The sequence below is a fragment of the Erithacus rubecula genome (assembly GCF_903797595.1).
Source record: "Erithacus rubecula genome assembly, contig: SUPER_Z_unloc_3, whole genome shotgun sequence".
NCBI classification, from domain to species: domain Eukaryota; kingdom Metazoa; phylum Chordata; class Aves; order Passeriformes; family Muscicapidae; genus Erithacus; species Erithacus rubecula.
The window spans coordinates 325481-343150 of NW_027635944.1; the positions used below are offsets into that span (position 1 = coordinate 325481).

Genomic DNA, 17670 nt, shown 5'->3' on the forward strand with positions numbered 1-17670 from the left:
AAAACCTGAATCACTAAATGGCTTTAAGCAGGGACACCAGACAGTCTTAGGACAAACCATTTATCAAGAAAAGCCTTGAATTTGGTTGCCTGAGATTGAGTATTTCAGTACTTAAATACACAGGAGGAAATGTAAGTTTTCACCCATCTTTGACTCAAGCTGGAGACACTAACTGCTGCTTGTAACCATTTTTTGTTCCGAAAACCACTACTCCAGAGAGGCTGGGATACTTTGTCAAACTTTGCTAGTAAACTACAAATCACAGTGAGTTTTTAATAGTAAACTTGGAAAATACGTCTGCCAAGTCTGACAGTTTTCAAGTGGCTTTTTTTCCTGTAAGGGAAATAACTCCAAAGGGAGGAAGTATCACAGGTAATGACTTTTAAAATATCTTACTCCATGTAACATTCTCTGAAGAAGAGTCTGACTGGCCAGTATTTTGTAAACTAGTCCTGCTCTGCTGGAGTAAGGATGGTGACAGGTATGGAAAGCAAGAGCATCATGTACAACTCTCAACTAATGCTTTATAACTGGCCTCATTCTGATGAAAGAGCAATGAATGTCTAAATACTAAAATGTACATGTAAAATGTAACAGTCTGAATCTTTGGTACTTCACACAGGGTTACCCTCACTCAGAAACTGCTACTCAGAAAGCCAGTCTCTCCCACAGAATGTGTGGAGCAACTCACAGATTTCTGACTATTAATCAGTAAAAAATGGTTTTCCAAGCTAACAAAACAGATTCAGGTGCTCAGGTTTTTCAGGAGTTAGATGGGAAGCTTGACTGATCAGCACTGCTCCCAGTGGGGAAAAAAAGCCAGTCAGGTAGCACATAGAAAAGAAAACATGGCACAAAGAAAGGTGCAAGACACCTCAGTCTGCCTAACACCTTCTTAGCATTTTCTTTAAAGAGCTACCTCAAAAAATGAATACTACCAGGGAACAATGACCAGTGACTGCTGATGACAGCAGTTCAGAAATTTGTGCAGTCATATTAGGTACTTTACTATTTGATTATAAAACAGGAAAGAATTATAAATTCTATTAGCAAATTTGCCATAAATCCCACTCCAGTGTCTTTACAGTCATAACCTTAAAAAGCCTACTCAGTCATTAAATGGCATCCAGAAGTTACCTAGAACAGCAGGAGATAAACTGCCAAGATAAAAACACAGTCAGTTCTTAAAATGTGGGATTCCTTAGAATCAAACATGAACAGCTACAATCATTGGTTATTCACCTCAATCAAAGGAAATCCTTTCCAGGTTTGCAGACCAAAACTTAAGGGATTTGACTGTATTACCTTCTCTACAATTATAGATTTAAAACGTAGTAGCAAATGCCTTTGGCACCCACTTCCAGAGATTTTAGAAGAGATTGCATCAAACACTGAACATTAATGTTATCATAAGCTGAAATTAAAGAGTGTTGTACTGTGCTTGCAGTAGAACAATTTTAAACAGAAGAAATTTATGGTTGCAATTAACATGTCAACTGAAGGATTAGCTGTGTGTCTCTGCCATCAGCTTGTATTTCTGTCTTGCACACTGCTTTTAATAGAGAAACATTAAACACGTGGCTTTTTTATGTGTGTGCATATATATATATATGTAGTATATATAATGATTCTAAAAGCCACTTTTATTTTAATTCTTTTAAAGGGATAATCACCCGCTCATCCTTCATCTCTTACATGTAGTATGATGTATTAACTAAGTTAGCAAGACTTAATCAGGAAACTCAGGCAATTGATTTCAGCTTAGGAGTAAATCCTTTCTTCCAAGGTGATATACTTACAAAGGATAAACAGGAGATTTGTTTGTGAAGATTAGCACTACTTTAGTGTCTTACATGAACAGTTTTCTTGACAAATCTCTACACTTACTACATGGAAGCTACATCCCTCTGAAGCAGCTGATATGTGTTAAAGCAGCAAAGTTTTGTTGACATCTATAGGTATGCAAGACCAGTATCCCATCAGAAATATAAATAATATTTGCTTTTTCCCCCTAGTAAAAACATTAATTAAAGCATGAGCACTTTGCAAAATATAGAAAACTTCCCCACATCTTCACATCCTGATTCATATATCCCTCCATAAGCACATGATGGTATAAAAATTCTGGGCAAGCTGACCATGAAAATTAAAAACAAATGAGAAAAGGCTTCTGTAGTGTGGAAGACACACAACACTTGCACTCTCAGAAATTGTGTAGCTAAAATAAGCCCTTCCTGCCATGGAGTAGTCAACATTGTCTGCCACTGTAAAAGCAAAACAGTAACAAACCCCCGAAAAAACAAACTTCACCAAAAAAAGTGCAAACTTCCTTTTCCACTCTCTCCAGTTCTGGTTAACAGAATGATGCAGGAGGCATGACTTCCTGCACAAATGTGGGGGCAACAAATGCCTTCAGTTTAAGGGAAAGAAATCCAAGTAGTCTACCTCAAGAACGGGCCTTAATTTCTGCACTGATGCATTTGACCCCTTCCAGAACCACCACTGCACTCTGAATGATCCACAGAAGTAATTATTCCTTACTGCGCCTTGAATGCAATATTCCTTTGGACATCCATTGTCCTGGAAGGAGAAACCACACTCCACAGGGAAGTGGATCCAGCCTCTGAACACAGGTAGTTTTCACATGAGTATCTGAAACACATAAGCCTGATACACTCCAGAATGAAGCAGATACAGCATTGAATTGTATAAGGCCTGAAGTAAATCCAATTAGAGACCCTCCTGCAGAGAAGTTTTACATACTCAAATGTAGTCCAAGAAATACAATGTTCTGCTGTTAAATACGAAGGAGAATCCATTTCAGTGTTGTCAAGAAGTTGTTTTGGATGGACACATTTCCAAGTCATCACAGATCAACCCCAGCAGCCCAGCCCCAAGCAGCCACTTCCTCCACCAGTGGGACTGGGGAGAGAATGGAAAGGCAAAAATTCACAGGCTGAGGTGAAGACAGTTCGAAAGGAAAGCAAAAGCCATACACACAAGCAAAGCAAAATAAGGAATTAATGCCCTGCTTCCCATGGTTGGGCAGGGGTGTTCAGCCACTTCCAGGAGAGCAGGGTCCCATCACATCACAGTGACTTGAGAAGACAAACAGCACCATTCCCAATGTCCCCCTCCTCCTTCCCCCCAGTTTTACACTGAGTGATGTGGGGGCCTGGAGCATCCCTTTGGTCAGTTTGGGTCCTGGTGGTGTCCCTTCCTACCCTCCTCACCAGCGTGGCCACAGGAGGAGCATGAAAGGCCTTGGCTCTGTGCAAGTCTTGCCCAGCAAAAACAAAAACATTGCTAAACTACCAACCCTGTGTCCAGAACAGATCCAAAACAGAACCCCACACCAGATACTGGGAAGGAAATTACCCCAGCCAAAACCAGCACACAAGTCATCTGTTCTCCACCAAAAACAAAGGTTAACTTGAAATGTTCTTGGTTTTAACAGCTTTTGCTTTTCATCTACTTCTGCAAAACATGCTGCACTTTCTATTCAAGAAGTCAGAGATAGGAACAAATGACCCTATGCAGCAACAGTAAAACCCTAATAAAACATCTCATTTCTAGAAAAAGTCTAACTCCTACGTAGTAGGTTCCTGAAAAATCGCATTTTACCTGTTGGTTTAAAACAGACTAAAAAGCCCATTGAAGTAATCCTAAAAAAATCACTTAAGTACCACCTAAATTTTTTATGTTTTGTTCTGAAGTGGTGAATGCAGCTACAGTACAGCCCTTGAGCCAGCACTGAGCAGGGCTGGTATGTTCCACAGAAAAGAACCTCCCTTGCACCAGCACAGCACCACATTTCAGCCAAAGTTGCCAAACTGCTTACAGTTCAAAAGCAGTATTACTCAGAATAGTCTTGGGAGTCTCTGCCATGTAGACTGACAGACCAAGCTGACTAGCATCACAGCTCCTTCACAGCTGAAACAGACAGAGCTGTTTTATTTGAATTTAAAAAAAAACCCAAACAACTGAATCATCTGAAGTAGGAACAGTGTATTCAAAGGGAAGTAAACTAACTAAATTAAGATGCAAGAGATAAGCCTTCTAATTAAAAGGCAACTTTAATTTAATTTTTCAGAATTTCTTCACTCTTTTTATCACCTTATCCTTAAATCAGTCAAGTTCACAAGGCACGGATAATACATCCAAAGTTACTTTTTATACACAAATGAAATTTCAGCAAGCTTGTCAGGAATAATGAGTATGGTGAAAAGCAGAAATAAATCAAAGTCCATTCACACACTTAAACTGCAAAAACTGGATCACTTCCAAAACTCTGTAAAGCAAATAATTTGAAGTCAACTAATTAAAACAATTCTCAGTAGAAACCAATGACCATGGTGTGACCACTATTACCTATTCCAAGAACTGGGGAAAATGTGTTTGTAGTTGTTAATGAATGAGTATTATACAAGGCTTTAGGAAAAAAATCTGAAGAATTCAACAGAAGATGTAGTACACTGGTTCAAATTACTCCAAGATACAGATCTTGCCAAGCTCCTCCCCTGCAAGAATGTTCTTCAAGAATGAAGATCATCTGAGGTCTAATCAAGTGCAGTACCAGAAAGGAAAAAAGTTAATCTGGAGATGAACTCTGCAGCACCTTCCTCTAAAACCAGTTCTGGAACAGTCCACTAGGAGTGTGACAATATATTGCTTTTGCAACATTAGAGAAAAAAAAGGAAGTGTTGCTTTCATCTTTATATCACTCCTGAAGTTTTACTTTGTACTATACACATTATTATTTGTAAAGTAGCACAAGTATATAAAATTTTTAAGTAAATGAACATATGCAGATTAGGAGTGCATACTCAAATAATTTTATTCATGCCTGTGTGCAGTGGAAATACTGTGGAGATTCCTTAAATATTGGATGAGGGAACTGAATCACCACATGCAGTGGAAGATTTTGCAATTGAGGGGATGCTGGCTTTCTGCAAACTAGATCAGATCTGTATCAGATTCAGCTAAGATCTGTGACAGCAAAAAGCTCACCCCTTTCATCAGCAGTCCACAACAGTGCTGTGAGCTATTTAAGATTTTAAAGGTTATTTCCAGCTTCCCTGGGATATGAAGGGGAAAAAAAAGTAATAAGAATAATATTAACAGTTTGCTGAACACAGTTCATGTTTTTTAGCATTCTGTAAGTGTTAAGGATTAAAGACTAATCAAAGATTCAAGAGATACAAGCATTAAGTAACACAAAAATACAATTTATACAAAGTCTTTACAAAATACAAGCTGTGGAACACTAATATTACTTACTGCTGCAACCAGAGCAGTACACTCATTTTTCCCTTCATGAAAATGATTGTGCTTAAGTGGGGTATCAGGGTAAACAATGTGAGGATTCTCAACACTAGCTGAAAAAGCATAAAAACATCTCTCTGCATGATGCAAGTAAAGCCTCACTGAGTATAGGTGCATTAAGGTCACTGCTGTTTAAAAGTGATGAAAGAACAGTTACCAATTATAGGCTTCTGGGACATACAACAGCACTGAGACCAAGACTATGAGAGCTTCTCTTGTTTAATTTTAGTACAGTGAACTTCAGAAGGAAGATTCAAATTCTGCTCACATATATGAAGGACGGCAAGAAGGAAATGTAATTTAAATTAAAAATAACAGGGACTCAAGAAAGAGATCTACAAACTGCAAACAAGACTGAGCAATGTGCTGAAATGAAAACTATGTGCAAGAGGGTCTCAATCTTAAAGACAGACTTTATGTAACAGCTAATTTGATACCCTACAATCATCTTTTAGCCTTTTATGTATCTTTAGCTCAGTCCTGCTTTTGTTACAGGCTAAGCAAACCTAAACCACAAACTGGAAGAACATAAAACCAAACAAATATTAGAGGTGCAGCAGCTGTTTAACATTCTCAAGATAGAATACAATTTCGTTAGAAAGCAGTGCCATATTTCACTGTGCTTATATTAAACATTTGAAGTCATTATGCAGGAGGAAAAGCTGCAGTGTTTGAGAAAATACTTAACAAAGTCAGAAAGACAACTGAAAATAATTATTAGTCATCCAACTTGAATAAAAACAAACAACAAAAACCTCCTTCAGTTTGTATCAGGACTACCAGTTAATTGCCTTTTTTCCTGACACCTGTCTTCAAATTCAAATGACAGGTGCACAGATTTTTGTGTGGGAGGAAGACAAGCGCAGTTGTGTTTTTATACACCTTGGGATTTCTTTTTGTTTTGATTTATAATTTGATCTGGGGGGTGGAGGTGGTGTAAGGATCTTCCTCTGAGATCAGTACCTTACTCTGTCAGTGTTTAACAAACAGCAGAGCAGAGCTGCCAGCAGAGGGCTTGGTTCACACCACATCCACTCACCACAGCTGCGAGGGACTGAACAAAGATCAAGTCAGAACCACTCCAGACATCCAGTCTTAAGGAAAAAAAACATAAGCTCCCCAATTAATTCAATGCCATACAGAAAAATCCCACATTATTTCAGAGCATGGCAGTGTGCAGGTCAGAATACTTTAAGAGTACATTTGTCAGAACAGTAAGGTCTGTGTTATTATGACACAGTTTTGATAAACTGAGGAGCACAAAGGCATCTGCAGTATTTCTACAGGCTGTGTCTTTATGTACAGATGTAGCCCACCCACAAAAACTGCAAGACAGAAGAAAAAAAATTAATAAAAGCAAGAATGCTTTTAATCTTCCCATGGTCTGAAGACAGATCCCCCTCAAGAGGGCAGGTGACACCACTGCAACAAAAACCTGCAGTCATGGTATGCTGACTTCCCTCCCACTTTTTTGCTCATAAACATGCTCTCACCTCAACATCTCTGGAGGTCAACACACTCCCTTTATCTACAAGGCAGCAACTGCAACAGCATCACCAAATTCTCCCCCTCATCTCTCCAAAGCAGAGAGAAATTCATACATACCAACTGGGTAAGGAACAGATTGATCACCTTAGTTATCTACAGCCTATGACATACTAAGACAAGACCCCTCACATGGAGTTAAATATGATCAACCAAGACCAGTGTTATGCAATTCATCAACCTCAGAGTGCTGCAGCATCACTCAGCTGCATTTCCACAGCCAGTTTTAAGAACAATCCCTTTCCTAGGAGAACAGCCACTGCTGGAATGACCACACAAACACTTATCCTTATTAGTGCAGGACAAAGCCTTGTGAAATGGGACCCCTCCAGTACATGTGTGTGTGTCTTCCTCAGTCACTCCTCTTCCAACACTGCTTCTCTGTGAGAACAGAATCAGTAGAAGTTAGATAGGTGAACTTTCCAAACAAAGCTAAAGGAAAAAAAAAAAAAAAAATCTGTTCTATAACTGGCACTGGCATCAACAATGCTCCAACACTGCCTGACATTTATCTACCTATTAAAAGCAAACAGAATAGCACGAACTCTATCTGCCAGATAAAATAGCTGCATTCAAACCAGTGAACCATACTGCTGGTAAACAGTTTTGGATCATTCTTTACACAAAGAATGATCTGCCACTTTTGATGCACGGGGTCAAGAGCAGAGGCACAACAATAGGTATTCACACAGTGCAAACTCTGTGTAAGGGAACCAGGATGTTTGTATCAGCTGCCTTGCACAGACAGGCTGTACCTGATAGATTGGTACAAGAGCAAGGTTAATTATTCAAGTTACTGAAAGTCACTAAGATACTTTCCCAAATGCACAGCACTATTCAACAGCAGAGATCTGTTAATCAGCAGATCTGAAGTCACTTTGAGAATGGAGACAACAAGCCCCTTGGAAACAGTAAAAAAAAGCACAACAGCTTTGAGAGCACCTTCCAAGTAAAAGCACAGCACCATCTTGATTTAAAAATTATCAGGGCTCTATGTTCACAAACCAAGTACATAATCGAGATGGGATGCATTTCATACTCTGGGGATGATCAGGAATGTAGGTATCCAATGCTATTAGCACACACAACACACCCTTATTAAAAGCTTTTGTGTTCACAGCTTTATCTTGGAAAGTGTTTTGCCAAGTTGGAAGCAAAAATAGTGGCTTCCCTTCTTCATATAAGCCTAAGTAACTGCTAACACTTTAATTGCTTTGGACATTAAACATCCTGCGACAGAACACTTGAATTACTCCACTGAACTTCAACTAAAAACTCTGAAGTTTATACCGTGACCATTTAAAAAAATTAATACTTAATACCAAATGTATATCAAAATTCCATATTCCATGTCCAATATTTTCTTTATGGGAGGTGGGTCCTGTCCCAGGCAGACAGGACATGACTTCTAAAAAAAAAAGTACCTTCATATGTACATCTATCTACACTGCAGAAAAAAATAATGATATTTAAGAAATTAGTAATTTGACTTAACTAATGCTTACTATAAAACTGTTTTGATAATGACCCTGTAATCAGGTTGCCTGCCACTCCTCAATGCCAGAAACTACAAAGAAAGTTCCTTGCTATAAATTTCCTCTTAATAAAGATATTACAATTTTAGAAATAGTAGTTCCAGTAGCACTGAAACATCCTAATGGAGTCAAAGAGCTTTCCAGAGTGCTGCAGCATTAAAACACTGAAAAAGTTATGTGCCCACCTTGAGAAATGTTCTGCTTACAAAGCTTGAGTATCCAACACCTGGTCAGCCCTTCACGGACCAGGAGTCAGAAGTTTGGGGGAGCATGACAGAAAATCAATGTGGTTTCACATGTACTATGAGCACAGATGTATGTGTTTTATCTGTAGTTTACCCATGTCCAAACACATGGCAGTAACTGCCGATTTTGACTTAGATCACAGATCATCATTTAGCTCCATCAAAAGGGGATCTGGAAGGCAGGAGTAATTTGCAGTTATGGTTAGCAATTAAAATTTGACATCTAATCTCAGATGTCATGAACAAGGATCTTTATAATACACCAACTAGTTATTTCCATTGGAACAACCCCACAGTATCAAAAAATACACTTAAAAATCAGCACCACAACCCAAAAAAACCCCCAAACTCCACCTATCAGTGCTGATGCACTGAGCAGCCTAATCATGGAGTGAAACAGGTATCTCTGTAAAAAACACACATTTCCTCATGGAGCTCAACCTATAAAGAGTGAAAGGTGGGATGAAAAAAAAGTTCTGAAAACAGAATATTCTTCACTTCCTTGGAACGTGGCCCACGAACTTCTTTATTTCCCTAAACCCAGCCTTAAGAGCCCACTTAATACACAGGCTGCTGAGCACAGACACACACCAATTTTCAAACTGTGAGAAAAACAGCGCTGTAAGAGCTTGATTTTTATCTACGCTAGTGATGATAGCTTAAAAAAAAAAAAAAAGGAAAAAAAATGAAAGCCTAGGAAATTAATTCTACGTTCAGCTAAAGCTGGTCTTCTAGCCAAGACAGCCGGCAATGCAAAGAAGGCTCTCACTGTCAACTCGTCTCAAATAACACACGGACTCGTAGTCCAAAATAGAAAAAGCTCGAGACGCACAGCTCGGAAATGTTTCAAGCACCGAGAGCCTTGGGAAGGCTCGCTCAGGATCTGTGCCTGTGCGGATCCAGCAGCATCCCATCCAGATCCCATCGGATCCAGCGGGCTCTGCCTCGGCGCCGCAGACACAAAGCTCCGCCCGCTGCCAAAGCAAGAGCATCTTTATTTATTTACTTTTTTTTTTTTTTTTTTTTTTGTTCCCCCACATCCCAGCGTCTCTACCAAATGTTTTCACTTCCCTTCTCAGACTAATTCCTATGGCGAGCCCCCGAATCGATACCCTGTGTGCTGGAGGCTATTTGCAAGTGGAAAACCTGTAAGAGATCCCCGCTCGGTGATGGGGAAAACAGACCAAGGGCTCTACACACCCCTCGCACTGGGGGACTATCTCCCAAAAGCACGTGTGTGTGGGGGGGAGGATGGATGGATACCACTGCGTCATGAAAAGACAAAAAAAAACCCCATAACTGAGACGCAAGCTATGCACCCGCGCCTCCTCGAGGCTCGGTGAGCTTTCTCCTTTTTTTCTCTTTGCTTTTTTTTTTTTTTTTTTTTAAGCTTTTCTGCCGACACGCTCCGAGGAGCCGCCGCACCCCCGGCGCCGGGGGAGCCCGGGGGCCGCTCTCACCTTGTCCAGCTCATCGTGCAGCTCGGCCAGGCTGGGCCGGAGCAGCTTCTCGCCCAGGTCAGCGGCCGTGTGCCGGTAGTGGTCGATGCGGGGCACGGCGTCCATGGTGTTGTGACCGAAGGTGCGCAGGTAGTAGGTGTTGGTGTGTGTGTCATAGTAGTAGTGGTGGTGCCCGCCCGAGTGCAGGCTGCCCTCGCTCATCACCGTGTCGCCGCCGTTCTGGACGCCGCTCACATTGCCGCCCTCCGAGCTGCCTCCCCCGGGCTCGCCGGGGCTCTCGCCGCCGGCCGACGGGTCCACGAAGTTCACCCGAAACCTGCCCTTGGCTTCCTCGCCTCCCTTACCCGCCGCGCCGATGTCCCCGCTCGACTTGCGGGGCCCCTCGGCCACCAGGTCCACCTGGAAGCGGCTCTGGCTCGGCGTGGGACCCAGCGGCTTGCCCAGCGCATCCTTGGCGCCTTCATCCCCCAAGGAGCCCGATTTCAGCTCCTTGCCCTCCATGCCTTCCCCTCGCTCTGCGGCCGCCGCTGCTCCGAACGCCCCTCCCGGCCGGCGGCTCCGCTGCTTTAAGCGGCCGAGCAGCGCCCCGGGGCTGCCGCAGACACAGAGCCGCGCCCCGCCCCCGCCGCAGCGCCAGGTGACGGTGCCTCCGGTCCCCTCCGCCCGATCCCGCTCTAGCTCAGGCAGGACCGCGGTCGCTTCCCCGGCTGGCGCGGCGGGAGGGATGCGGGGGGGAAAAAACCGGCGGCGCCGCGCAGGCTCCGCCCGCTCCCGGCTGCGGCGGAGGGGGCGGCGGGAGCGCGTCCCCGGCCGGGCGGCGGCGGCTCCTCCCGCCCGCACTATGGCGGCCCCGCCGCATCCGCCCCGCGGCGGCGCTGGGAGGGGCGGGGGGGCCGCGCCGCGATCCCGCCCGGCACAGCCCCGCCGGCCGCCGCCACGTCTCGCGAGAGGAGCGCGGGGGCGCCCGGAGCTGCGCGGTGCCGCACGGAGCCCCGACCCCTCGGGAAGCCCCGAGACCCCTCGGGCAGCTCCGGGTCCGTCACAGACCCCCGGAACTGCCGTACACACCCCCAGATCCCCTCATATATCCCCGGTGCCTCAGACACCCCCAGATCCCCTCACGCACCCCTGAATCCTCTCACACATCCCCGGTCCCTCACTCAGCCCCGGGCCTCCCTCACAGACCCCCAGATCTCCTCAGACACCCCCAGATCCCCTCAGACACCCCCAGATCTCCTCACACATCCCCAGATCCCATCACTTTCCCCCCAATCCCTCACACACACTGCCGGTCTCCTCAAATCTTCTCAGATACCCCTTGATCCTTGACACACACACACGGACCTCTCACAAACCCTCTGGGCCCCTCATAATCACCTCCAGTTCTCCTCTCACACGCCCCCAGAGCTTTCTCATGGCTTTAGCCTCACACAGCCCTCGGAGGCCTCTTACACCCCAGATCCCCTCACATCTCTCCTGTTCCTCACGCACAGAGCTCACACACATACCCTGGTGCCATACATACACGCCCAGATCCCCTAATTAACCCCTGGTTCCTCAGCCACCCCACAGAATCACAGGATTGGGTCAGGTTGGAAGGGATCACCCCGGGTCATCTGGTCCCTGCTCAGGCACATGGCACCGGATTGTGTCCAGACGGCTCTGGAATCTCTCCAGAGGCAGAGACTCCACACCCTCCCTGGACAATCTGTTCCCATGCTCTGTCACTGCACAGGGAAGAAGTTCTTCACGCTCAGGTGGAATGTTCCTGCGTTTCTTTCACAGTTTTTGCCGTTTATTCGGCCCTGCTGATTGACCATCACCAAACCGAGCCCCGCTCCATCTCCCTGGCACCCCCCACTCGATATTTATAAACAAGGATGAGATTCTTTCTCAGCTATCTCTTCTCGAGGCTAAAGATGCTCCAGTGCCGTCATCCTCATTGCCCCTGGACCTGCTCAGGGATTCCTGGCTCCTCACACACCCCCTGAACCCCTCACACCCCTGGGCCCCTTCACACTCCCCCCCGATCCCCCTTTTTACCTTCCAGCCTCTGGATCTCTGCCAAGTGCACTGTAAAAACCACTTGCGTAATTGATCTAATGTCAGTAATGCCTTTTTCTGTTTCCTCTGCTGCAGCTTTTTGTCCCTGTTCTCTTAAAGTTTATTCTTTCTCCAGAAGCATACATGGTTCTTTTATCTTGAAAAGTAGAGTTGTTCTGCCTCCTTGCTCTTACTGGAACATAAGTGCCTGGATAATCCATTAAAGCATATGAAGTTGGCTCTGAGGTTGTGAAAAGAAACCTCAGATGGGAGTAAAATGCTTCAACTTCTATAGTCAGAATTTAAACAGGGACTCACCAATGATTTTCCATTGTATTTTAGTTGTCTTTATACTCGAATGTAGCAGCTCACAGAATATCACGAGAGGTGGGCTATGTCTCCAAAACAGTTTCACCTTATTTAAGGTGCTAAAAATCATCAAGCAAGCATTCACCTCAGTCAGGCCCCTTGAACAATGCCACCTCTTTATTTCATTGACATTCTAGTTGGTACTTCTGGGTTTCAAGTAATTTTTTTCTTCCCTGATGTGCAGTTTTGTATATTTTCCTCCCTCTGCCTAGCAAACTCTTGAGTGCCAACATCCATTTTCTAGCTCACCACATCTCTACTGTTTAATTTCAATTAACAACAAACCTGGTGACGTCATCCAACAGAAAATGACTGGAACTATAAAACAAAGCTTGCTTTTCCATAACAATTAGACGAAGAAGTATTTCAATTCTAGGGATGTGTACATGCCTAAAAAACCCTGAGGATGCCTCAGTAGATTAAAAAGATGGGTACACTGATCCTTCTCTTGTTTAAACACTGTTCTTCAAAAACCGTAAAAATTTATATGCTTGAAAATAGTTTGAGACAACCTTTGATAGACTCACTACTTTAAAAAAGAAAAAAGATAAAATATTTGAAGCATTTGGCAAATTTTCAGAACGTAAAGAAAATAAAATCTGCATGCAGACTGGAAAATGAAAGAGTAGGCCATGGTGGAGTTTTTACTTTTGTCAGGCTGCAAGGACTTGAAAAACAGTGGGTGATGAAGGGAACGAGTCAAAATAAAATATTTTTGTTTAGAAGTGAAAGTGAAACAGCACCTAAACAACAGATGACATGCAAAGAAAATCCACCGTACATTTTTCATAAGCAGACATAAACAGTTCTTGATCAACATCTGCATAGAATGTCATACGAAAAGGTGTTTGGAAGCAGTTTAGACTTGGAAATGGCAATCTCTGTCAGTTCCCTGTCTAAATAAGTGAAAACAGAGCAGGGAAACAGCTTGTGAAATCCCATGGATGTTGTACAGCTGATGATGGTGGGATGATATTGCAATATTTAGGCATTTCACAGGACAGTCTTCATGGGTGAGTGTTGGCTGCATCTGCAGGGCTCTTGGCCTGCCTGGTGTCAGTTCTTAGCATTCTGTGATTCCGTGGTTGTAACAATGTGAGACAGTGCTGAATGCCGGCTTTGAAGAAAACAAAAAGCTGAGAATGCTACCACAGTCCCAAAGAAAGGCAAGGGGATGGAGGACAAGAGAAAAAGATTGATGATGAAAATGCCAAAAAGCCTCTCAGAATTACAAGTCTCAAAGAAATGAGGAATTACCACTATGAGAAGCTGGCAACAACAGCAAGAGGAAAAATGAACCAAGTTTTCATCTCTTTATATCATCATCCTCATCATCCACTGGCCCTGGGCTCTTGATGGGCTTGCTGTTCCAGATCTGTGTGCTAATTTAATTTTTTTCCATATTTTTTTCTGTATTGGGTCATTCCTCTCATGCTCATGATCTGTTTTGATTTGGTTTTAAAACATTTTGACACTTCAACTTTTGGATGGAAAAGGTTTTCCCTAGTAACTTACCTTATTCCTACTGTTTATTTGTGCCAACTTCTTCTCAGCCCTTCTCAAGACATTCTTGCTTTGGTGATACAAATTTGTCATCTCTCCATAATTTTTTCATAATTTTTTTTTTCAGCACATGGCACCTGTAAGAATCTAACTCCTTTTAGTCTCCTTGTAAGCTTTGCCTTTGTGTCTTTGATCGGTTTCCTTTTTTTTTTGTTTTTTTTTTTTGGTTTTTTTTTGTTTTTTTTTTTTGTTTTTTTTTTTTTTGTTTTTTTGTTTGTTTTTTTTTGTTTTGGTTTGGTTTTTTTTTTGGTGAGCATAGGTGGATTTTGTGATTTTGTCTACTTTTTGGTCCTGTGGAGGAAGCTGCAGTCACTGTTTCAATGCAGTTTTTCACCATAATGAGGGTTATTCACTCTCTTGGATAGTCTCTACCTAGTGGCCCCTTAATGCAATTATTAGGATCTAAAAATGTTTGTTAGGATCTAGAAATGTTTACTTTTATCAATGCAATTGTTAGGATCTAGAAATGTTTGTGCATCTTGTCCCTCATTTCCTCAGCTCACACACAGCCTCATTCTTTGTTCTGCTTCCTTCTTTTTTCACTTCCTTTATATGACTTTTTTTTCTTCTATCTTTCTTTCCTGCTCCTTAGAAAATAGAGGCAGAGTTAACATTTGTATTCTCCTGTTTATTGTGTCCTTTATAATTACTACAGGTGTTCATCCAAATCAGTGTTTAAGTAATACTTTCTTTTCCAAGAAATCTGGATGAAGTCCTTACAAATACGGTATTGTCATGTGGTAACTTACCTGTATTTGTATTACACTAATCCTAGCTTACAAGGGAAAAAAAGGTAATTGCAGCAACACTTTTGAAAGGCTGCCAGATAAATCCTATGATTAAGACACTTAGAAATGAAATCCGTTTGCTGGCAGCCGGATGTGGTGCTGTAAAATCTCTTCCAGGGGGCTTTTCTTGTTCTGATCATGCCTTAGATGTGTCCCTATGTGTCTTCAGTATTTCACTGTCCTTGTTTTTATGGGCCTGGTGGCAGTCAGACCACTGCCATAATTACTCTAGTCCTGAAATTTTACTGTTCCTAAAGACTGGCATGGAAGATACATTTTAGAGGGTTCTTACACAGGCCCCAGTTTTAATACTCTGTCACCAATGCATTTGCTTAGGAGTGAGCTGCTGGGTACATCTCATGTGCATCCAGAAATGTAAGTTTTTGCAAGATGCTTTGCAGTTTTGGAGGCTGGAGAAAGGATATCCAGCACCTGCTCCCTGCCCTGAGTATGTGTTCCCATGTCTAGTTTTAGGGTACTGGTTTATCTCTAAAGTTCTGGTTGTCTTGGTACCCAAGAAACTGCCTTTCATCCCGTGCCCGTAACAGTCTGGTTGAGACCAGCAAAGCCCCACAGGCTCTAGAAACCACTGCCAAGATGTGCATGTGACACAGTGAGATTAAATGCAAAGACAGACCTTATAATTACAAACTTCAATTATCACATATCATTCAGAGCACTTATTGTCTGACTCACTTCTCTTTTTGCCCAACATTTGAAAATTGTGGTGTGTACGTACATGTGTTAGGAAGTAGAAATTATTCAAAGGGAGATGGAATTCATTATTTTAATGTGCTGTGGCTATAAGCAGGTACATCAAGAATGATTTGAAAATATAGATGAACTTACTGCAACAATTACGGGAATAAGACAACAACAGGACTATTTGTGCAGTCTAATATATTTTCAATATGAAATTTTACTCTTTGTGATTTTTTTATTATGTTTCTTTTGTTGTTAAGTTATAATAATTTTCTATATCTCAGTCTCTAAGGAATTTTATCACAGAAGAAGCTGCAGGCTGTCTCTGAGGTGTGGCTAAAATGTAAAATGGGTAGCCTGAACACTCAGTAACTCCAGATTACAGAGGGCTAATTTTGAGTTCAAACCAAGCAGCTGAGCTGCTCAGGACAGAGCTCATACAATCTATCTCACCAGAGATCCATCTGTTTCATTTCTCTGTGATCTAGGAACGTGTTCTGACAGTTTCTTTCTGACACTTCTGTGTGAACAAAGTCCATTTTGCATATTTCAGTCCCTTCATCAGTTCATCTCTTTGCTCTCTAGAATATGGGCAAGAAGTTATCTCAGACATAACACTCTGGAAACTGTGGCCTATAGTCATGAGACAGCCAGAATACAGGGATGAGGAGCTGCATTACCCTTCAGAGTTATAGCTAAAAGATTTGTTTTTCTCAATTTTCCTTTTTAAAGGTTTTGTTGTTTTGTTGCTGGGGGGGGGGTGGGGTTTGGTTGGTTTGTTGGTTTTTGGGGTTTTTTTGCTTTTTTGCTTTTTTTTTTGGTTACTTAATTATGTTTCTGGAAGATAAAATAGCTTCTATGTCTTTGTATCCCATTCATTATCTCCTGAAATAATGTCCTTTGGAGCAAATACCCATTTTGTAAAGAAGCCAAAGGAAGCAGGTTGGCCAGCAGCCCACCAGTGTCCACAGATATCTATATTTCCAGAAGTTCAAGCCAGCCAACCACATTCTACTCATACAATTAATTTTCAGTCCTTTTCTTTTAATTCTTCTTGTACTGTAACAGTCAGTCCATTAATATTTTTTATTTTTTCATGTTCTATAAACACTCATTATCAAAATTGAGTGGAAGTTACCAATAATTTATTCTACAGTAATCCTTTTGTTTTTGTTTTGGTTTTGGTTTTGTGTTTGTTTTTGGTTTTTGGTTTTTGGTTTTTTTTTGCTTTGCCTACTTAATTCAGGGTTTAGCAAACTCCTAGTTTTTGTCCTGCCCTGTAACAGCTTAAAACTGAGTGGTTCAGGTTGGAGGGAAAAGTCCAATTGTTTGAATGGAAATCTTGTTACTCTCCCCTGATATGACAAACAAAATGTGTCCCATGTGCCATCAGCACCAAGACTGCTAATCCAGTCATTATAGATTTTTTTTTTTGTGTTAATGTACGAGTTTGCAGAGTTTACACTTTCAGGAAATTAAGATTATGGGAAAGGAGGATTGAACTACTTCTGTCATATGTCACCACTGTAATCTCTTACTCCTAATTTCAATTCATATTCAAATCTTTGGGGAAGTATGGTATAAGACTGTGCTGTGTATGGTACATGTTTGGCATCAGAGGGTGGGATCCTTGAAGACCAGGCAGGGAAGATGAAGCTTTACCACATCCCTGAGGATGTCTGCACAGGGCACTTGTGCCCCAGCATGTATCCAGCCTTTGGAGTGCAGCCACTGGGAGAGAATCAAGGAACTTTTTCATAAGCAGTTTTAATAAATGCTCTCTCCCTTCATCTCCAGAACAGGAAATTAGTGTGGGAGCACAAAGGAACTAAGGTGTGAGAAGATACAGTGGTAAAAGAAGATATTCTGACTTGAACCATTTCACAGATGGGAAAACTGAGGCATGGAAAGATGACAGCCAGAATTGACTCTACTGTGTGAGAGTGGAGGTGGATTATTTTGAACACACAATACCCTCTCAGTTTTCATTTCCACATTTTTGTTCCACCCACAGTTTCATTGGGGAAATTGCTAATACTGAAGGCAGTCAAATCCATTCTAATCTTATAAGTAGTGGAAGCTGAAAATGCAGTTT

At 42.3% G+C, this 17670-nt stretch overlaps 1 protein-coding gene across 1 annotated transcript in view; it reads right to left on the reverse strand.

Moving 5' to 3' along the window:
- SLC12A2 (solute carrier family 12 member 2) overlaps positions 1–10981 on the reverse strand; it is a 52089-nt gene extending 41108 nt beyond the window's left edge. The window contains exon 1 of the mRNA XM_079331353.1: positions 10111–10981. Coding sequence (XP_079187479.1) covers positions 10111–10611 — 501 coding nt within the window. The 5' untranslated portion in view covers positions 10612–10981. The remainder of the gene's footprint in view (positions 1–10110) is intronic.
- Positions 10982–17670: the final 6689 nt, after the last annotated feature.